At 43.7% G+C, this 23,286-nt stretch overlaps 1 protein-coding gene across 1 annotated transcript; it reads right to left on the bottom strand.

Annotated features, from left to right (window-relative positions):
* Positions 1-623: 623 nt before the first annotated feature.
* On the bottom strand, positions 624-14,532 carry LOC110984144 (uncharacterized). The gene is made up of 3 exons (XM_022243979.2): positions 13,588-14,532; positions 8,837-9,183; positions 624-3,295 (listed from the first exon to the last, which is right to left on the bottom strand). Exons 1-3 carry the CDS (start codon positions 14,060-14,062, stop codon positions 2,777-2,779), a joined length of 1,341 nt encoding a protein of 446 aa, XP_022099671.2. The 5' UTR covers positions 14,063-14,532; the 3' UTR covers positions 624-2,776.
* Positions 14,533-23,286: the final 8,754 nt, after the last annotated feature.

Genomic DNA, 23,286 nt, shown 5'->3' with positions numbered 1-23,286 from the left:
AGTACACCTCCAGTCACGCTACTATTATTATTCTCGACGAAGACAATATCCCCCTTTTTCAAGGTTGGACGGTTTGCCAAAACAGGGTCCCTACCATCATTTCAGAAACTCACGGTTTGCAATAACAAACTGCCAAAGAACAACTCAATGAGTAAACAGCATCACACAGAAATACTGGACGGCACAAAATGGCGCATAAGTTAAAAACTGTTTTTAGATGGGTTGGCGCAGGTGCACAACACCGCAAAGGGAAACCTCACAACAGACAGACAGTTAATGAAAACATTCCTAACCATTCTGTCAAGGGCAATTAGAACTAGCGAACTAAGGAGACAAAGGTATAAGTTCTTGTTACAAAAGCAATAAATGTGCTGTTGTCAACAGTGTGATATCAAAAGGTCCGTTTTGGGATCACCATCATCGCTCCAGACAGAAATGGTCCAAACTCTCTAAACTGGGTTAGAGGAGAGTCCATTTTTGAACATCAAACTCAGACTCTTTTGACTCAGATCTCAAGTTGGGCCCTACTCTGGTCTATTCACACGTGAACCACACACGTTGTTCTCCTCATTTAATTAAGTACGTATTAGTACAACAAAAGTGACACCTCGGGAGTGCTGTAATTGGGTAGCGCTCACAAACGGGCATTTATTACGTGAAACGAGGCATACATCAAGTGGAACAAAATATAGACTGTTGAGACCATGCCATGGTATATACAAAATACATTTCTGCATGAAATGTGCCCTCGTCAGTCTTGCCGTGCTCACAAGCTGTTGTAAAAATCTTGAGGTTAAAAAGGATGTGTTTACAAACTGGTTTGACCTTCAACCGCGTAGAAGCCATCATCTCAAGATAAGAAAACTGACCACAAACGTTGACATAAACACCAAACAGAACGTTACCTATGCCAAATAACAATGCATTTGGAAGGCAAAAAGGAGCAACTGTAGAAGCCCAGATTGCCAAAATTGTTTTTAAAAAAAGCAAACGTCCGACTGAAAAAAGAAGTGTATAGTTTGCTGTAGGAAATTCAAGGATTTCAACACTTACACGTTTTTTAGACACTAAATTGATATACATAATTATAACACACATCTGCTCGGCAGTTATGCAGGTATTCACACACAAACTCATAGACATATAAAATATTACAAATAAGTAATTTTTGCGTAGATTACACAATGTTCTGGCAAAAAGAAACCTTTATAACGATAGTTCAACTTGAATCAGCTTGTGTGTTTCTGCAGATTGATTGTATTACTACGCTGAATGTTACACCAAAAAGCGCATTTCTCATCAAGCCCCGTCGACAGTGAACCGTATAGGCCTAACCTGGGTCACTTTTAGCTATAAAATATTGAGTTTTCAAAACTGCACAGAAAAAGGGGCGTAATCAGTGGGTGGGGGCAAGGGCCCTTTTTAAAGAATTTAAAGCGCCAACATTTTTAAAAACGATACTTCCTTCCTCTGTGGACTAGGGGAGGAAAGTAATAAAGGGGAGATCATTTCAGAAAAAAGTCATAACCCCCCTTTCCCAAACTCGAAATATGGATATGCCACTGACAGGAAAATACATGCCATGGGACCATTAGAACATCATACGGAGCACATCAACAGCAGTGGCTGAAGAAAACTGTACCTAACACCGTGCCGTACTTCCACTGTTTTCCTCTACATATGTTAAAACCCTAATCTTGAGTTACTTTTCAACTCCAATATACACACTTGCTGTGTTTATTCTCGTAGCACACAAGGTTAATTACAACGGCTTTTTATGCACACAGTACACACAGTCAGTGGGAAATGCCAAGTCTCGCAACCGTAATCACATCTAGAGTGCCGATAAAGCCTACAGTGACAGGAAAGCTTACCAAATTGTTGTAGTGAAGACTAATTGCTGCTAAGCACCATGTACCCTCACGATAATCACAGACAATGAAAAACAAGTCGTAAACGGCAAATACACGTATCGCGGCAAGTGAAGGGGTGCGAACTCTGAACCAAGATGTCAGAGGTTTTAAGATGTATGTCCAGATTTCTTGGCTACGCCTGGAAATAACGCGCACCGGTATGGAAGCAACCGACGAAGGGCTTCATGTCCTTTCCCATAGACGCGCGTGTTATTACAAGTCGTAGCCACGTTATTCGGACGTGGCCTTAACTTGCTGACGTCTCTCTGACGGTGCGTGCGAAAGATTGTGAAGATGCAAATCAGAGTCTTGTTCCCTGGCCTGGCAATTCTCTTAAGCTTTACATGTCGGGTAGCCGCCATAAGGCACAACGAATGCCCTGGCTTGAAATGCCGATATGGGACTTCACGCCTGGATATAGGATTTGGGGATGTCTGAGGACACAATAAACTTCTTTCCCAAACTATACAGCAGACACTGCGTTCAGATATCACAAATACAGTCCACCTTCGTTTGATTTTCTGCTTTAAGAAGACATTTTTGATAGTGATTGAAGAACTGAAATGTCGCAGAGACGTGAAAACTCCATGGCAAAATTGAAATTTAAACCAAATATTCATGTGGACAAGGTCGGAAGGATATTTTTCAGCACTGCATACGTCCTTTTTGAGTTTACAAAAAAGATGCCAATGTTTTTGATTTGAGGCCTTAGGGATGTAATGTTTTATAGGCTCAATTTTACATGAGCGCGCAAAATTAGAGCATTTGAATATAGGGTGCTGTAGTCAAGGAGTGATTTTACACAAATGTTAATACTCTGTTTAAGCAATAATTCCTACTTAGCAGTTTGATGAAATTGAGCCCTAGTCACTCGTAGGAGACGACCGGCCGCTGTACACAGGCGTCCTGATCATGGTGTCGAGGTGCTCCTGGGCCTTCAGGCGCAAGGCCGCGATACTCGAGTGTCTGATGTCGTCGGTCTCTATCAGCCCCATTCCCGACCCTGGGCGGCCTTGGCCGGCGGCCACTGCGGCGGGGCTCAGCAGCGAGAAGCCCGACGAGGCGGGAGGCAGCAAGGGGAAGCTGATGGGGCCCAGGCTGCAGAGGGGCCCCCGGGAGGTGCCAGTGGAGCCGAGGGGCGGGGGCAGCTGGGGGTGGTGGTGGCCGTGGGCTGTCAGCAGTCCTGGCAGCGAGTGGAGGGCCGCAGCGGGCGCCGCCGCGCTCGACATGGGTGGTGTCAGCCAGGGGTCCAGGGGTAGCTTGCTGTTGAGCCCACTGGTGCTCCGGTGGAGAGACGAAATGGCTTGCTCCTGCATTTTGATTGCGCTGGACTCCATTTTCTCCTGGCGACGCCACTTAGCCCGCCTATTTTGAAACCACACCTTTAAAAATGAATCAAAGAAAAATAAGACCTGTAAGACATGATCTTATGGACAAAAGAGGGCGCTTTGGCACTTAGCGACGGCTTCTCCGGGCAAGTTCGAGTGACGACCATTCAGTCGACCACTGGACGACTTTTGGCTGGGGAAACCTGTGCACAGAATTTATCCTGAGCACCAGGCAAAATCGATCAACGAAACGAAAGTTAGCGAAAGTTGGTCGCTCAAACATGCACCCTTTGGTCAACAGCTCAGGCCCAAAATCTACAATTCGCTGGTTCATCGTGTAGTTCTCTGGTTGTGCAAGTAATGTTTACCAGTGAAGTGGTAGGCCACTCGTGGTTTCTACACTGTCACTCTAACTACGTTCTTTATTTTTAAGAACGCACACAAGGCGATGCATTCCATGTCAACCTTCATGGTATAATTAAGTTCTTGATTTTGGAGGGAACACGAAATGAACACATCATGTATTGGGACTGTGTAGAAAAGGCCTTACATTACACTTTGACCAGTCTAATTAGAACCGGACGTGTTACAACATCAATTAGCTAACCTCGTTACGCTTTACGGCTTGATCTACAGATTAATTGACGAGAGCCAAAACAACATCGAGAAGAGGGTTCACTTAATCATCACGGCAAACAGGCCGAGGCTTGCCGCTTCGGTCGAGCACTCTAAGAAGCAAACTACAGGGCTGCATGCCGTGACTGTCATGGCAGCTAGTTCATCATTCCGACAGCGCATGCCCAAAATGAAGAGCGTCCGAGGTCATTCGGGATTATTATACGCGAGCGCGAGGCCTGCCCTATGAGGGTGGCCATAAGCCGACTGGCACGCGTGGGTTGTTCTAGAATGACCTTGCCTCTTTTTGGAATACCAAACCAGCACATAGTAATATCCAAGTCAGACGGATTCGTAACATTCAGCTCCCAAATAAATAGAGAGTTACCAGCAAAGTTCCCATTGCTGTTCCTGTCGCGGGCCAGTCCACCAGTATAAGAAGTAGAACCCAGCGGGGTTTGTAGTTTTGAGTAATCGTGGTAGTTTTCCATTCACTCGACAAAGGTAATATCCCAGTGGGGCTTTCCTCAGTCAGTGACAGCTGTTTTAGGCGAAGAAAGAAAGGGGGGAGGAAAAAATTGCAAGGGTCGAAGGACACAGTTTTTTTAAAAAGATGTCAAAACCCTAATCTCATTTGTATGATTGATGCCGCGCAATCATCGCCAATCAACGAGACCTGAGCCCGCCCCACGCCCGTCGATCGGCTGGCTCCGGTAATTGGCCGGACGATCGCCTCAGCGGTTGACCCGTCCGTCATCGCACCTTGCACTAAATAGCCTACAATCACGACCAACAATGGGGCACTAACTCTGGCTTTGCCCTTCATCCTACCCGTGGTGCGAAGCGCGGCCGCCCCACCAAGGTTTTTTGTTTTCTGCGCAACGCGGCTGACCTTCGGAGACACAGATTTTAATCTCCCTATCTCTTGCCCTCTGTTTGATTGTGGTCATTTCAAATCACAACTGGACCACAGATAACTATTTAATGCATGATCCGATGATTCATCTGATTCTCCTATTTGTTTCAGACCCTGACTAGTCTTTAGGTACGGTGGCTGATACATTACGTGTGAATCATAGAAACAATGAAGATCCAGACACTTCATCACAAAAACTTTTTTGGTGCAATCATCCCAAACGCGTGTGAAACTCTTTTCCCATGGAATAAAGCAGAAGTAAAAAGTACTCGTTAAAATCCTTACTCAATACTGTAAAAGGTGTTGTGTAATTTCAACACCAGTGGAATCCATATAGGGTGACACCAGTCTGGTGTTGTAAGATACCGACTTTAACTTCATAACTTTTGCAGTGTGCTTGCGAAGTTCCAGCACGCTGAATACATTTTCTACACATGTTCACAAACCTCTATAGCTATACTCGTATTTTTTATGAGTGGAAAGCAATGAGTCTTTTGCAAAGTTGTACGCGTTGTAGGCCTACTGTTTCGATGGTATCTTCGGAAAAGAGATCGCACAACAGTCGTCGGACACGCAAAGCAGATTTATGTAATGCAATTATTTTGGATGGTTCCAGGTGTCGACGCCAATTTTGGGCTGCGATCCGCCTGCTCCTCTAGCCCCAACCCTGCCGGTTGCGGGTGATGCCACAGTACCCCCACCGGACACCAATTAGACACCAATAAGCCGTTTAATATTTTGAACACCGACTAATTTGCCGGCGATATTGAAATCATCACTCAACAAAGCACGACAACGGCGATTATGACAAATATACACACTTCGTCCGACCTTGTCAGGCGAATTGTAATCAGTGACGAGGAAAGACAAACTACAAACGGGTGATACAGTTAATTAATCAATGGGCCTGGCATTTTTGCCAGCGAATAGGGAAACTTCCACATTCCCCTTAAAATCAATCCTTAAAACGAATCCTTAGCTACCCCAATGATTCATTACAGGTCGTTGGACGTCGCAGACTAATCCCTCACAAGCCCTGTGCTTCACGTTGCTTTCAACCATCACTCTTAATAACATTTCACAAACCGAGGAATGACTTCAACCGAATGTCGAATACTTGTACGTGTACTGATTATCGACTCAGTTCGCATCAGCCGACTTTCTGGCTTTTTAACCGAATACCGACTGAGTTCACTTTTTTCAACATTGATGTCATTAGACAGGCTGTACGCTCCAACGACTTGAGAAGTCACGATGTGTTGAAAAGAAACGCTCGGATTATCCACGTTCGGCATTAGAGTTTTTCGACCTTGGAATCGATTTTGAGGTTATTTGTGCTGCCTGAAGGGAACTGTCTTCCAGTTCAGCTATAATGTGTGTTTGTTGTCGCACTGTATAAAACGAGTGCAATTGGGAAGAGTTGGACAGCTAAGCTTTCTGCGCTAAAACACCTTGGTGAAACGCTAAAGTTAGCCTTTATGCAAAATATTTGCTTTGAGAAAAAAAAAGTGAAGGACTGTCACGCCAAACTGAAGATCAACACAGGCCTAGAACGAACAAAATAGGAGTTTTCTCCAAACAGTCCTACCTCTTTAAATGTCAACACCACTTTAGGATTGATGGAAGCGTTAAACCCCGTGACTCTGAAGATTTGTTTAGAAGATATATTTTTTTTAGGTCGCTGCAGTTACTTTTCTCAAATTTGTCTCGGCTGGACAGCTACGCGGACAAACGTTCCTTATTTCATCTTATCGTGTTCATACTTAGCTCTATACTTATAATAAGATGCAATTACTGAATGCGTGTGTGCAGTTGCGTTCGTTTTCTCCTTGAATAAAAGTTAATTTTCGTTTTACAAAACTGCTATTCATCGGCATACGCAACACCAGATCTGCAGAGAGTACGTCTTGTCTCGGATCGCCAGATACCTTTATGCTCGGTACACCGTGTGCCTCCACGGAACACCCGAAATGATCAGCTAACGAAACCATGTCTCATCAATTAGCACAAATTAAACTGATCGCTGCGCCAGCGCGGGGAAGCTTTCCCTCCCGCGAGGCGAAGGGGGTCCTGACTCGTTCGGCTGCCCGGCTCCGGTGTTATTGGCATTCTGCTATCGGCAGATGAGGCCGTCTCGTCTGCGCGATCTCCTCTCGGTCTTTCTCCCCTTTTCTTCCTCTTCAATGTCTTTTCATCGCCATTGAAAAATATATAGCCAGCAAGTGATGATTTCCACCAGTCTCACGGGTCAGACGGATACCTTAAGAGCCCGCGGGTGTTTCGTGGAGCTCCTTGTGGCTGGGGCAGGCCATTTTACATAGTGAATCCCCTGCCCAGCGCCGACGGCAACAACAAAAAATCCCCACCATATCCCTTAATTAGACCTGGGAATCGCACCGTGCCGCAGCCCAATATCCGTCCCCGTTTGCATTTTCCTAGGGTTTTGTCGCGTCGACTCACTCTGTCTTCTCCTTGGCCGGGCCGAGGGAACGCTCGTCCACCAGGGCCGACATCATCTGGCCGGACAACAACGCCCGCGAGCCCCCTCTCGCGAGCCTCGGCCCAATTACTTAGGTGCACAAACGGGTTTTGTGTGGTAAGAAACACACTTCGGGGGAACTAATTCCTGCTAATTAAGGCACAGAAGAACGAGGGGAGGCATCTTTTCAGCCGGCCAGGCTCGCTTGAATCCAAAGCGTCAGGTAGTTTTCATGTTTCATTTCCAAGCACCTCCAGGCAGTAGAGAGAGCAAAAGAACTTCGAATCACAATCGCCAATTTTCGCGATGGACTTCGAATTCGATTGGAATCACTGTATTGCCTCGCCTGTAGCTCTGGGATGAACACAGAGCCCCCACGATCAAGACTGAACACACTTTAGCCATGCAATCGCTTCCTGTTCTTCCAGTTTGTTGACCGAGACGAAGTTCACTTTCTTTTCTTCCTTCCCCGACTTGACCTGACATCTACTCTGGTTCATTACTTCAAGGATGTTCCAATTTGTAAAAGTGCCTGGTCTTCGAGGAAAGCCTTTACAATTTTATGCTGTAAATAGGGTTTTGGGGTCACGACTAATAATCTCCATTTCCAGCCCTGAACCATTTCGGCGGTGGAGTGGTCAGTTTTCCAAAACCTTTCCAAAAGCGCGCAAAACGAACATTCACACTGTCCAAGTTTCTTTGTATTTCGCATCCCAGACCTACTTTGATATCCTCTACATGTTTTAGGCGACGATATTACACCGAAGGATAAATCAATTGTGACCAAACTGTGCATCAACAATATTCATTCTTACCGAGACTTCATGAAACACAGAAACTCAGTCAAGCCCCAATGTGGATATTATTTGTGAACAAAAGACTCTCAGCTCAAGTGAATGTTAGCATATCACAATAAAAGGACAGCCAAAGAAGACTGAACACCATAGCAACTATGATGTCAACATGTTTTTGGAGTTTCTAATGGTAGGACAGCAAAGGGAAATAGTAGCCAAAACTAAAGACAGCTTTTTACGTTGGACAAAGAGTGTTACAAATATTTTTACTGTATGGAAAAGTCGGAACTCGTGCGCGGTTTGAAATTCGAATTTCTTTCCTTTCCGCCCTTGGTCTCTCTTCAAGGGAAAAAAGTGCTCAGATAAAGAATACTGACACGCAGTCTTGTATCTGAGTCTACCTATCGAAAACATCACTTGCAGGATTTTAAAGGTTTCCTGAAAGCAGGAAGCATCATCGAGTAAGGAGCATTGTTAACGGGCTGGCTATTTCATATTATGCTCCCCGAATCCATTTTATTTTTCTTAACATTTTAGAGTGGAAGTTTACGCACTTCATCAGTTTGCTTTGAATTTTGTTCAATTTTGTTGTGGCCAACAGGTGCTATGTCCTTTTATGCGAAATTTGTAACTTCTCATGGTGGTACAGGGATATTAATCTATCATTCTGAATTTGTTCCCAATCATTTTGAATTTTTGGAGAATGTTTTACCGGAATCACCCTGGTTCTGATTCAAGATGGTCAGTTTCTGAATAGGCCTATTTCAGGAGGAGAAAGGTCGCAAACTCACCTGAACTCTAACCTCGGGAAGGTTGACTTTGAGGGCCAGCTCCTCTCGGCTGTAGACATCCGGGTAGTGGGACTTCTCGAAGGCCCGCTCCAGCTCGTGGAGCTGGTAGGTGGTGAAGGTGGTGCGGTTCCGCCGGTGCTTCTTCTTGCCGTCCCCGCCGTCGTCGACGAGGTCGCCACCGCCATCGACCGACTCGCAAGGCTCGCTGGGGCTGCCCGGAGAGTCTGGGCCTGCCTCGTCCAGCTCCGGCGGCGAGGCGCAGCCTCTGCTGCCGATGGGGGCTGCCGATGCGTTGTTCGGCTGCGCCGCCCGTGTTCCCGGCCGGGCTGGGTTCTTGTGAGCAATTCCTGCGAAGGTGGTGGAAATCGTATTTACAGTTAGTAATTTCAGAATAGATCTGCGCTCTGTAAAATGTAAAAACTTCTCAAAGAATAGATGAGACCGTACATCTTGCAAATAATTCTGACATTCTGACACTGCAAAACGATCAACAAAAATGTCTCAAATTAATATAAGTGTCATTCCGGACATAGTACAACGGCGTTAACTACGCTAGTGCCAGGCCGGATGCGGATCCTCTTTGAAGAAAACATGGTTTGATTAATCTAACTTGACTGAACATAACTTAACGAAAATTAATGAAGAACCATGCATTCATAACAAATTCCTTCAAACAACGGTATTTTGTATTTTGTGAACTTTATGGTATATTAAAAACCTATCCCAAACCTTTCTCTATAAATTAATATTGAAAAGGTTTCTATAAATATTGAAAGATTGCAACGTAGAGAGAGAGACTGCACCCAAAATAGTCAGTTAGTCAGTCAAACGGTCAACCGAGTAATGAATTAAATTAGACAACGGAAAATCATCTCTGGCCAGATAACTTAATGAGAGATATGTATTTTAAAATTTTGTTTAGACTGAAATTAAGCGGAGTGGTACATGGGCTGTACGGTGGCATGCAGTCCTTTGTGCTGTAAACGCAGCCTCTAATGGCAAAACGTGGACTATAAGTTTGTGATTTCACTACATATAGACATTTATTTAAACCATCTCAATTTCTATTTACCGTTTTACTTAAACTTCAAGTATACACATTGGCAAAATTGTCTGGCGAGCAGCCATTGTTCTCAAAGGTCGACAAATAGCCAAACCCCATCCTTCAGAAGGTGCTTGAAACCCTTATGGTGCGAGTATGATCAGTGTTCAGAAATGTACATGGCCTTTAATACTTTACTGATGCTCACTTTGAGCCTCTTTACACGCCGTGTCGTCAAAAAAAAATCGATTTTCAACATGTCATCTCTCGCAGACACTCGCAAAGTGCAATTAGAAGAGCTGTTTTAGATCGTAAAAAATCCCCTAAAATGCCATTGTACTTTGCGAGAACAAACTAGAAACAACATTTTACATGTAGGTTTCATAATTTGACTGTGCTCGGTGGGTTTGGATCAACTGATTGAGAATAGAATAAGGAACCCCTTTTTCAGTGTACTGTTTCGAAAGTTCCATCCTATTTCGCATCTTTAAAAACAGATTCGACAGATAACACGTTTTATTAAAGCAAGATTTATATCACTAGAGAAAAAATCCCAACAGAAATTTTAAGTCGATTGCCGCACAACGTATAAAAGTTTTAGTAGTTTCCTGTAAAAGCCTTGACGACAGCTGGTTTTGAAACTGCTACTTTCTCTTCCTTTTGGTCAGAAATGAGGTTCAAGAAAAACATTTTTAGATATCTGCTTTAAATTTTCTAATCCACAACATGAAGTATAATATTTTTTAAAAGTTAGCTAATTTTAACATGAACATCACATTGGCCACTAGCACGGTTACCTGTCATCGCATAAAACTATTCTTACCCCTGTATAAAATGTGAACTATTCATTATCTGTTCTGTACAATACCCGCATAAATCCTCTGCTGCTAGAACAAAATAGGTCCCGCTTGCGTATTAATTTTTGCGAAGCAGATTTTTGTCTGAAGCACTATACCCTATGGTACCATGCAATGTCAGACAGGTTCCCGTCCTTACATTATTTTCCTCTTTCTTACTGGGAATAAGATAAAGGAAGTGGGGGCCGGAACTAGTCAAGAGAAATTAAGTTCCATTCAACGAGTACCGTTGAATAGAACAAATAATTCAATGACATGTGATCAACGATCTGCCAATCAGATTGCAGGTACAGTGTAAACACGAGTGTAAAATGCAGTTTCTTTTATCATTATGTTTACGGTGACTTTAGCATACCAAGTAAACTCTACAATATTCGATTATGCACGTAAACACCGGCATGTATGTATAACAGGAAAGCATAAAATTTGCCGAAGGTAGAATAGATTCTATGAGCATGATGGGCATAATTTATTTAGCCATAAATCTTAATTATGTTGTATTAATAAGACTCGCCTACGTCACAGAAGCCTCAGATTTGCGCTGCGCGAAGAGAACATTTGCATAACTGTCGAGATAACGACGAGACAATAATAAATGGGACCCTTGTAACAAGTGTAGCGATATGGCGGCGTCACATTTGTTATTATTTCTCCCCAAACGTCTTGTGTGGAATCTCTGCGCATTGAAAGAGTTAATGAGAACTGGAACTGGTAACAAATTATACTTAATTTCACTACGTCTCTCCAGTAACAGAGCAAGTCGAACTGTCTGCAAGTTTCACTGATCTTTGAGATATCAAGAAATTAACGTTAGGGTCAAAAGTTGAAGCTCGCACCTTTCGAAAACACTTGTTTTGCCTAACCTGTGTACAGTGGCCTATATCGACTTGGTCTCGAATCATGTTTACTGTCGCATCATTCAACCTCCATTCTTGAAAACAATGTCCTTTTCATCATTAAGTGAAGGAATTTTGGGAAAGCATCATTGTAAACATTAATTCATATTTACGATGTACTGAGAATCGCATTTTGTGCCTCCAAGCCAAAGAAGTGTTGATTGTTTCAAAAACAATTCATGTCGTAGCTTTGTTCCTAAAAGACCAGAATGACGGACAACCAAAGACCAAGAGACGTCAGAAAGACGGTAGAACAAGGCCTGGATCGTAAGAGATTACGAGTGGGCAAAATAAAAAGAACCATGAAGACGAACCACGCAGGAAAAGTACCATCCGTCGGCCGTGTTCCAAACACCCTTGTTCGTCTCTCCCTCAACCTACCACCGTCTCCGGGATTCTTCACAGCTTTTTGATGGGCAGGTCTGGGAACAAGGGCCCATTAGCCGTGCCTCTTAGCCGCCATTCAGCGTGTTTTTCAGTGGGGAGCCACGGGTGAGATACGCGCTAATCACCGGGGCGGGGAGGTCGACCGTCACGGTATTGTCCCAACTGGTTATCTTTCAATAGCGAAGCCGTATTCAAAGCCGCAACCTCTTTGTGGTTCTCCCATCCCCGTTGACTCTGCTGAAAAAAAGTTAACCTGTTCTTCGCTACCGTGGCCTACATCTGGCAAACGCAAAGATGAAGTCATTTGCGATAAACGTTTGACAAAGTGACTGTCCAGTACTTAGGAAAATGGGAGGAGAACAGTCAAGAGATGTTGATTAGTAGAACAACGACAAGGAACACTCAAACTCCAGCCACAAAGACGGGAGTAAACAAGGAGTGGCTGTCAGTTTTGAGCACCAGCTTTTGGAAAGGTAGCTTCTTAGAAAGTCAGCGTAAATCCTGGGTGGTGCAAAACACCTAACACTTCTCTGGTCACGACTTATGTGGCCATACTCCTTTTCTGCAGTTTCGTTTCCCGTTTTAAATAAAAAAGTCAAATGGTCACTCTTGCTGCTTTCTCCTTGGTGTCCATGGATATAATGAATCGTACAAAGAATCCGATTGACAGTTTTTTTCACTTTCAGCCTATACTCCTTGTAAAAACATAAACACGATGATTAATTTTAAAAGATCGAAAAAAAAAAACGTCTGTTACATAAACGAAAGAAGTGCATCTTTCGTACCGGTATTGGTTTAGATTTGTAGGCAAGTATTCTGTGAGAAATGCTTTGAATGTCAACAAGGTCCTAGGAGAATTAAAATTTAATGTTTGATTCGATTTAAAAACAGTCATTCAGAAAAGAAATCTTTTCACGGTTCGCAGTAAATGCGTCAACAAGATTATTAAAAGTTTTACAACCCTGTTTGGATAAAAGTTACACTGGGTCTTATAATAGTTACAATATAACGATAAGGAAATAATTGTGAGCTGATTGAGAATCAAAACACACAAAAAGCAAGAAGCACTATTAGGTGAGAACCAAGTTGAACGCACAGAAACTGATTTGAGCTTCAAGCTCCCTATTCAGTACCTTATTGCATTTGCAGGATTACAGTCTGTAACTAAACAGGTTGGTGTGGAGAGAATGTTCTCAATTTTGACCTTTTTCACATAGAAATCTGAAAACAAACCGATGAGGTTGTTGACTCTTCTCGCTTCAGTTCACGTAGCGTGAACAGATGGGAAAGTACACAGATTTTGGGAAGATTCTTTTATGATTTTCCTTATCAGATTTGTGAATGTATCTGCAAAAGCTGAAGCCAGAGTTACTCATTCGGCGCATTATAAACATAGCCACAAACAACATAAGACGAAGTAAGTTTTCATAGCATTAAGAAAAAAGGTACCAAACTTGTGAAGTATTTGAGATCCAGGAAAACTGGGCAGAATGGTTAATTCACCAGAAGCCAGTTGGAATGGTTACAATCTCTCAATATGATTTTCAGAGTGTAATATTTTATACAAACCATTGTTATTCGTCTTGAAACTCTCCAAGAAGTTGTTCTCCTCTTGTGCGTGTTCCCTATTCTCCGGAGGCAGTGTACACGGCACGGCGGTAGGGGAGGTCGATCCTGCCCGCTGCCGGCCCCCGTTGTAATCAGTGGGGCTGGGCGGGTGTTGCTGCGAAGGACCCTCCACCAGACATGTCCTTTGCTTCTCGGCCGCCCTGGCTCCATCTCGCTGGATGCCCAGGATTGCGTCGATGGAGTGGTTTGGTTTGTGGTGGTGGTGGTGATGTTGGTGGCGGGGATGGTGGGTGCTCGTTGGGGTGAGGTGGTGAGCGGGGAGACATTGCGAGGGGGCTGGAAAGTCCAACGGGCAAGGTGCGCCAGCGCCCTGGAGCCGACGCTCCATGATGCCATTCATCAGGGGCGCCGTGACATGGTCGGTCGAGCCCGTGTTGTTAGCAGGAGACACGCACAACTCTAACCCAGATATCATCTAGCTGCTCTAAGGTTCTATGCGGTTCTTAAAACCCGAAGAGTCCAACTTGGGAGAAAAAAAATTAAGCGTTGAAACTAAGTAATTTGACTGCAAACCGCAATGAAGTTGCACTTGTCTCCAGCACGTCTTCAAAAACGCCAACGGGAGTTTTATCAAATCCAAGATTTTTGCCAATCCAAACAAGGCCAAATCATGGCCATGACTACAAGCAGTCCAGGGCTTTGATGCGGCAAGAAAAAGGGAAACTTCGGCAATGCCAAGTTGCTTGTTCGAAGCCGGGTAGAGATATCGTCAGTTTCCCAATGGGCTTACCAGCACTTTGCAGCGCTACCTTACTGCAGCGTTTCTGTCTTCCTACCGTCTCTTCGAATTTATCCTCGATACATCCAGCAATCATCTCTTTTTGAAGAAAAAAAATAATGTCTTGTTTGGATAGGTGTCATCTGCACTTGGGTGCGAGGCAGTGACCAGACCGCCACACGCTGATATAAACGGCAGGGAGTCCCATAGCATGCGTCGGGCCGATCAATGAATTATTCAAACTAGAGGGGGCGCGGTATCTGCTTGTGGACGCCAGTGACTGACAGCCAATTATCAACCAATTAGGTCAAATAGGGAGACGATTTATCTTTTGCGAATATACTGCTCACTGTAAACTGTTGTTGGACTCATCGTTCTGTTGGATTTTTTCTTTCAATCTTTTGAAATCTCTTCATTATTTATCAACGTTGGCTGGTGGCCACTGATAACAAGCAGTAACGTCCCCTCTAGAAAACAGAGTAGATATCAAAGCGGTAATTCTTATTAAGGTAAAGCAAAATTATGCTTTGTCATAGCAATACGTTTGGTAATAAGCCCAGCACCATTTTTGTGTAACCTCTAAGAGAAAGCTCTCATTACGAGTAAATATAGCTCGCAGAATGGAGAAGGAAAATGCAGCTTTTCTCTGAGTGGGAAAACAAGGCTTTATACATACGTGTGAAATTATACAATCTCTGTTATCAAACCTGAAGAAAAACAAGAAGTCCGTGGACCATGAGAGTATTTTTGTTTTGTTTGTTACAACAGTCAAAAGGTATTATAAAACTTGAGTCGTAAAACAAAGGTTTTTCGTCTACATTATCTCCTGGAGAACCCGGCTGAGGATTTCAGTTGTTCTGCTAACATACGCCCCCTTTCGACTACAATCAAAATTTGTGTAAGCATGTTCAACTCTCGGGGCCCAAGTCCCTAAAACCAAAACTATACATAAGCAGGCCTTGAATTTGGAGAACTCTCAACAAAAATATTACTAGATTTATATATAAGTTTGACATAATACTTCACTCCAATGCTCATCTGCGCTCCGGGTGCTTAATCCGAATAGACACCATTACTGCAATGAAATCACGCTCAAGTGCGCACGTGCTGAACTTGGTGCGTGATCGTTGAAGAGAGGTGTGGTGAACGCGTACCGGGGAGGGGGGGTGTAATCCTGTGAGGACACAGCAGATAAGTACTCCAACGTTACACGTACAGCTGACGCGCCAGTTCGATACTGAGCGGAGGTCGTTCGAGAACGAATCACGCGTGCGAGCCGGCGCAGAACAGCGCTGATAGGGCAGACCTCGCGGGCGCGCGTATTGCTGCTCCCGAATGACCTCGGATGCGCTTCATTTTGGGCCTGCGCTGCTAGGTAACCGACCTGGCTGATTCTCTTGTCTACGCATTACTCAGTGGACGTTTTTGTTTCACATCGATTTTGATCTTGATCAGCAATCCTGATGCTGGTTCGATCCATCCATTAGGCGGGTTCAGGTGTCAGTGAACTTCAACGACGGATCACTGATCGTGATCCGGATCCGTGTGAAATACACAGACCCACATAGACCAATATCGAGAGCAGAATACTTGCCAACTTACGGCACGGACTAAACGATTCCATGCATAATTTTGGGCATAGTTTTGAGACCTTTATTGGTTGAGTCGTGTTTTACAGAAAAAAAGTTGACGACAGTCGAGCTCTGTTCTTGCACCGCACAGCACGACCCGTCTTGTCATCTAAACCGAGGTAAATTATATGATTAAACTGACTAAGTATATGGAACCAGCAGCCGTGATTGGACCTGTCGAATCTTGATTCAATCTCGTCCCGAGATCGCGTCCTCAAAAGACAGCGGGGAAACGAGAAAATGAGGTGTTAATTTTCTCGTTTGGCTCCTCGACCGCTGTGCCTGTCTGTAAGTGAAATGGTTTCCCGGCAGAAGCCGCGGTGACTGTAACCTTAATTTCTCTCTTCCAATAATAAAGTCAATTTTTGAAATCCAATGTACGTAATGAACCATTACACAGGAAGAACGTCCATTCCGGATGTTTGACGACTGTTGCATGCCTGAAGAAAAGAGCCCTGAAGGCTTTTTTTAGGATAAGTGCTGACAAGTTTTACCTGATGCTGTTCTTAAAAATTGATGGACACATTTTCTCAGCCACCATTTGCCTCAAAAATTTCAAAACAAAACAAATGATTGAAAAATTACAGGTTGCCCATGGACAGCAAGGCAGATCCGACAACTGAGATAACTGACGAATATAAACAACAACTGTTGCCAAAAGGATAGCAGGTACTCTTAGGAAAAGCCAGATCAGAAACGGCGTATAGGTCATTGGCGGAGTTGACGTTACAGACAGAAAATCAAACGAATGGTAAATTGAATTAAGATGACGTGAATCACATACGGGAACGTTCCTGCTGAGAATCAGTTGCAGTGGTGAAAGGCTCTCAAACATTACAAATATTTGACAAGGCCATGCAGATATAAATTTTTTCCGGGAGACCATGGAAGGATATGCCTTTTTACTCCACTTGGTTCGACTTATGAACCCAACTTTCAGTGCGCCGAACCTTCTGTATAATAACCATTTTACATTTAATTATATATAATCGGCTCCTAATGTCTGTTCAGACCAATACTTCGATTTTGTATTTGGTTTGTTACATTTTATCAAAATCCACAGGACCTGTTTCGTAGGTATGATTTGTTTTCTGGATAAATTTTACAAATCTGTGAAGTCTTACTTGACACCAGAGGTATGGTTTTTGCGTCTATTGGAAGCAAAACTGAAACTCAAGATTCATTTCATGTCGCGTTTTTTTCAGTGGTTCCCCAAAAGGATTTTTTACCGAGTACCAGTTGCAATTGGTCTATCGAAATCGAGTACGTTTGTCGTCGGTATTGCGAATGTTATCGTTAGTGCCTATGTTTTGCCAGTCTGAAGGCTGATTGGGTGTCCTTCGAATATAGAGGCATGAAAATTCGATTTCCAAGTCTCTTGAAATTCAGTGGCGCTCGGAGCGTCTATCGTTAATGATTTTAACATGTGTTTGTCGTATCCACAAAGTGCAGCTGTGACTGCATAGTATCTACCGTGAAAATCCGTCGAATGAAAATGATTGTGTGTTCCACGGTGAGTAATTTCGTCAAACTAAACTCCACTGCCTGTCAAGTCTTCCGGACGAAATTGGTTTGGGACAGCATTTAAGTCCGACCTAACGAGCTTGCAAATGACTTTAAAATAACGGAGGAGCGGTTATTAGGTTTAATTACGGCGTAATGAATCGTGTTACGGCGATTGGTGTCCATCTGGATGACCTGGAACAGAACACAAGGAGGGTTGGTGTGCGTGGATAGATCAGGCCCAGTGGGACGATTTAAATCTAGTGACGATTTAGTTTAACTTTTGTTTTCGTCGTCCATTCAGCACTGTGGTCTCCGTGCTTAATTGAGAAACGTCATTTCCCACGGATTTTCTCCGTATAGCTCAAGTACTGTGTGTGTCCCACAAACTAAATGGTTACTATAAGAAAGGAAGGTTGGAAGCTGTAGACAATACCGACAGCTCGCATTGCAGTGATATGTTGACGAAAGTTGGCGCTTTAATTGCTTCATTAAGAAAAAGAGAGGAGGCATCACTTAAAAAAAATGGCGCCGAGTTGCAGGACTATTTTCGAAGGTGATCATCTTACATGGAAAGTTTTGACCCACAGTCATCAAATCACCCACCGAAGTTGAACAAAAACACGAAGGACGACGCCAATAAGCTTTAGTTTGATGAGTGCCTGAAACAATTTTGGCCAGGTTTTTCTTTTTACATTGAAGGTGACATCACTCTTGTCTCTGGCAGATTGGAATTATAGATATTAATATCGCAGATCAAGTGCCTGGCATCGTTGTCAGATGAGAACCGACCTTGGTCAAGTGGCTGGTAGCCTGCTCAAGCGTCGGAATGATATGCATCACGAGTCCGGAAACCAGTCGAAATTTTAAACAGGACAGCTATCCAATCTGTATAGCCCGGTATGTTTTTGTGTCGGCTCGCCATGCCCAGTCTGTTTATCTCCTATGACCAGGGCCACAGCTTAAAAACCATTCAGCTCAAAATCGTTACTCGGGCGAAGGGCCTAATTAATGGGGTTCTACGGATCATGGAATAAAGGCTGGTTTCCGTCTCACTGACTCCATTGGACTCCGCTAATCTGTTCACAATATCGCTAATTTGACAGTTGTCTATGAATTATTCCCAATGACGTGTTGGACAGTGTGTTCTAACGGTTTTACCGTGGGCTGGCTATTCTTTTCACCCGTGGGCCTTTGTTGGTACTCGCGCTAAGCCCTGGCTGGATCGGTCTCGAGCGGCCTTGGCGAAATAACATTAAAGTTAGTGCATAGACGAGTTCAGCCCAGGCCCTTCCTCTCTCGGTCCGGCCCCGCTGGGTCGATAGATATAGAGAGCCACGGCGGCTTGTGCCGGGCACAATCAGCGCAGTGGCGTGGCTGTCAGGACAGGTTAGTGTCCCCCCCTACCGACGGCTGACATCGACTCGCCGATGGCACGGCTTACGAGCGAGCCATGCCCCTTCAGTGAAATCAAATCATCATTCATGCGTGAATCCTTACGCTAGCCAGTCATGAAGGGATACTCTCTGATCACACTAGAATAATGTAAAAAGACACGCAACTCACAATGGGGGGGTATATATGTATTTGAAACACTGTAGCAGATTTGATGTTGCAACTGGTGGCATGGACGAACCGTCGGCAGTGACATCATGAAATTCCCACGATCCTCCTTTAAAAGAGACATAAAATATGATTTTTATGATTTGAATGTATGTCTTCTTGTAGTTTTTCTTATGCACTTTTGACAAGAAGTGCCTTGTGGGACAGAAGCGAAATGGCACCCTATACACAGTGCTGATTAAAGGATTTTCTACGAATTCGGAGATCATCAGAAAAACTACACCTGCTTGCCTGGTTTTCTATTACTGGCGTGCATTGCCTCAAAACAATTATTTCTCCGTTCTTCTTATCCTTACTATATCGCGCTACAAAAGACACCACTTCCACATTCAACAGCATAGGTCAAAATGATTCAGGAATCCCTCACTCCTAATTTCAGGACGCACGCAGAATGTAAAATCTGTGCACGATGGAGAAAGGGTGATTCAGTTAGTTTCAGAAATCTCGCAACGAGGCCACTTATGGTTGGAGCTGAGCTCCTCTGCAAAGATGCTCCCGCGCGCAAAACTGCGTGGAAGAAGCAGAAAGCTGTAGAAATGCCTGTCTAAAAATCATCCCATAGACCAGTTATTGCTAATATTTTAAATCCACAAGATAAAAACAAATTAGGACTTGGGATAGACGCGACAAATAACACCGATCGACGAGGCATTAATATCCGATGGTAAATTCCCACGATTACAAAGATGCTGAGTTTCTACATTAATGCTCGGAATAAGTCTATCATAACAGAGTCCCTTTGGGAGATGTTCTGTTCAGTGACCTTTTGATAATGGGAATTATGATAAAACTTGTGTTTGTGCAACAGCGTCAGGAGTAATATAAAACCTTGTAGTTTTTGTTAAGGATTTTGGTAAGCAGTTGCAAAGCCACACTGCGCAGGTTAGTGCCCCGTCGAGAGTCAATGAATTCAGGAATAATTACGGGGCTTAATGCTCAGGGTTGTCGGCGTAAAACACTTCGAAAAGTCCGCCATTGTCAGGCTGCCATAGGGGAACAAACACCGTCAAAATGAGGCACATTGTTTCACTCTGACACACCGACACCTCGCTGTGTTGAGGGGATAATCTCCACCTCGATTTTTTTGGAAGGCGGCCGAAATTATGAGTTAAGTATTGCCCGTAATTGGGTAAACACATGAAACACCTGCCGAAACAGCCTGTTGACAGCGTTTGTGAGAACGAGCTAGTGACGATTTTTTTACGCGGCAGGCTACCATAGAGCGGATGATTTTACAGTCACGAGAAAAAATACATACTCCAACCTTCTTATTTGCCCAAAATGGCGATATGAAGTTTCTAGCGATCAACGAAATTTATATGGATAAAAATACATGTATCAAATTGTAACTGTCATTTGACACAGGATGACGTCATCATGACTTCAACCTTGCAGACTCACCTTGGGAGCAGGGTTCATACCAACTTTCAGGTTTTTGGCGTAGTACCCTGTTCGGAAAACGGTGGCCTTTTGGTAATAAATAAAAAAGTTTATTGTCTGGAAGACAAAACAAGGGAAGAAAATAGGAAACGTACGACTTCAAAAAGATAATTGTGTTGAGCCCAATCGCCACCGAAATGCCAAGTTTGAATATGGCAGTGCATCTACCACGTGTTTAGGGCTTTGTGCACGAATATCGCCCTCAACGGTGACAAAAGAGAGAGGCCGAACATATGCTTACGTATGTTCAACCCTTCCACTTAGTTTGTGCGCATGCGCTAAAATTCGGCAAAGTCGATGTCACGTTCTGTTAATTTATATAACGGCTTTTGCCCTTACCCAACGTACATATTGATAAACACTGTATGCTCAGTGCTTGTCCGAGAGGTTGCAAAAAAAGTCAAAAGCTTACTCGGGTGGGACTCAAACCCACGACCTCCTGCTTACTAGTGCAGACGTCTTAACCACTCAACCACCGAGCTTGTCTGTTGACCACTGAGCAAGTCTGTTGCTTGTTAAAATGGCGACGCCAGCCAGCAAATGACTACACCAAAATCTATGTGCGGAGATCTTCTGCACTGTGTAAACGTTTGCTGATTTCAAAGAAATAAAATTAGGCTGCAGGTTTTTATTTTGTGATGTGTTTCTTGTTAATCAAAAGTGACATTTGAGAGAAAATGGGGTAAACGATGTCTGTGTGTCTCAACGTAAAAAAGGGTATTTTTAAACTTGAAAATCTGAATTGTTCTCCAATTGGTCCACACATGTTGCATATCCTGATTACTGAAAGAGTGTCTGAAAAGGTTACCCTGCTGTGTTTAAGCTATTGCAACTTGTCCTTTGTTAGTTTCAATTTCAATTTTGGCTCTCTGTCGACCGGTCGCCCATTGTTTTAATTGTGCACATGTGCAAGTTCATGTACATGTACTGTGCATGTGCATGTACATGTACAATGTACATGTACTCCATCAACGCACGAAGCTACTACGGACAAAATGATTCTCGTGCAAGATATTAAATTCGCAATAACTTGAAAATACTACCGATGTTTTTATTAGACCTTAATACGCATGACACTTTATTTCGTTTGTTTGGATAAACTGGAGAAGTTGTATTAAAACGGAAAAGACCATGGATGTATTTTCTTTCCAATCTGATTGCGTTTATTTTTTGTAAAAATCACTTTTTCAAAATTTGTTTCAATTTTTGTGCAACTGGGTTCGTACAATGCAGTGGTTTAATGTTGTCTAATCCATTTTTAGTAATCAGGTTATCTTCGTGAACTTTGTTTGTTTGTGTTTTGTTAAAAATACTTGTGATCTTCATCCGCGAAAAGTAATGTCAGAGCGATGTTCGACGTCGCCTGCCTCGAAATCCACAGTAAAGTGATCGAGTACGCATGCGCTATAGCTCTCAACTAAGTGGTGCGCAAGGGCATGGGAGTACACATACGTGAAGCGCTTGAACGCTGGTTCAGTCGCGCGTCTTGTGGTCCTATGAAAACCTTACACACCGCCCATACTACTCTGCGTGAGGTAGGTTTCAGTCGTTTCTTGGTGACAACGCCCCCTATGTCGTTCATGCATTAGGTTCCTCTTGTTGAAGTCGCAACTGCCCTTGCAAACCTTATGGTGACATCTCCATTTTCGTCGGTGTACTTTTATTTGAGAATTCATCGCTCAAAATACTCTGCACTGACCCCAAAGCGAGTAGGCTTCTCTCGTACTATATTTATATTCATGGGCCCATTAAGTCCTATAGCAGGAAATATTGGCCAACCATGGTGCAGCTGTACACGATTCTCTGAGACAAGTAATCAACTAGTGAGTCGTCTAAATAACCCTGCACTCGGGTGCAGAGTTAGTCGAGATATGGTCGACCACAGTTTGTGCTCGGACTTTCTCCTTCATAACAAGTCTCGTCAAACGCCCTCTATATTCCCAATTGACCCATTTCCGCGAGAAAAAATTTGGCTCAAATGTGCAATAATTTCAGCATACCGTGAGGGCGCACTTTATTTCAGGTGTACAGCAATGCTCGTGTCAAAGACAAGGATAATTAATAGGTTCTCAGTATTACTGATATTGGGTTGCTGTTCGATCAGCAAACATACAGCTGGCAAAGTACTAGAACACGTACCAGCATGCATGGCTGGGGTTTCTGGCTTCCAAGCTCCAAGTCAGTATTGTACGCAATTTGTGCGTGGTGTTACTTCCAAGTGAAAGGATACTTTTGCAGGGGCAGCAATGCATCTGCAGGGGCGTTCCTGGCGGTTTAATAGGGAAGGACATGAAACACGACTCTCCCATTCTCTGCTTTCAGCGTTATCTTCAAAACAAATATTTATATGTACTGTGGGCAAAAAGGGGCCGCTGTAAACAGCGCCACCTGTTGCCCCGCTGTGCTCCACTGACGCCTTTAAACAGCGCCCCCTGGTATGCAAACTGGAATTTTTTCAACCCCCTCCCTCGATCTTTTTCAAACCTGAAGCCCTCGACAGGATCAAGAGTTAAACTGTCGGCGAATTTTCATTACGGAGGCTCCTCTAACTGGTCGAACGACGCCGAGCAAGAGAGAAAAAAAAGAACAAAAATAGAACAAAAAGCGAGAGAATTTCAAACAGGGCGGCATGCCAGTTATAGGAGTGCCTACGCTCAGTGTTTCAGAATTGAACAGTTCCTTTTTACGTATATTTTTCAACTATTTTGCCTTTGTGTTTTTCTC

The sequence above is a fragment of the Acanthaster planci genome, linkage group LG05 (assembly GCF_054643075.1).
Source record: "Acanthaster planci isolate LZ-2023a linkage group LG05, COTS_SCS, whole genome shotgun sequence".
Classification (NCBI taxonomy): Eukaryota; Metazoa; Echinodermata; class Asteroidea; order Valvatida; family Acanthasteridae; genus Acanthaster; species Acanthaster planci.
The sequence above is the reverse complement of the archived record's forward strand: the minus strand, read 5'-3'. Positions and strand labels throughout refer to the sequence as shown.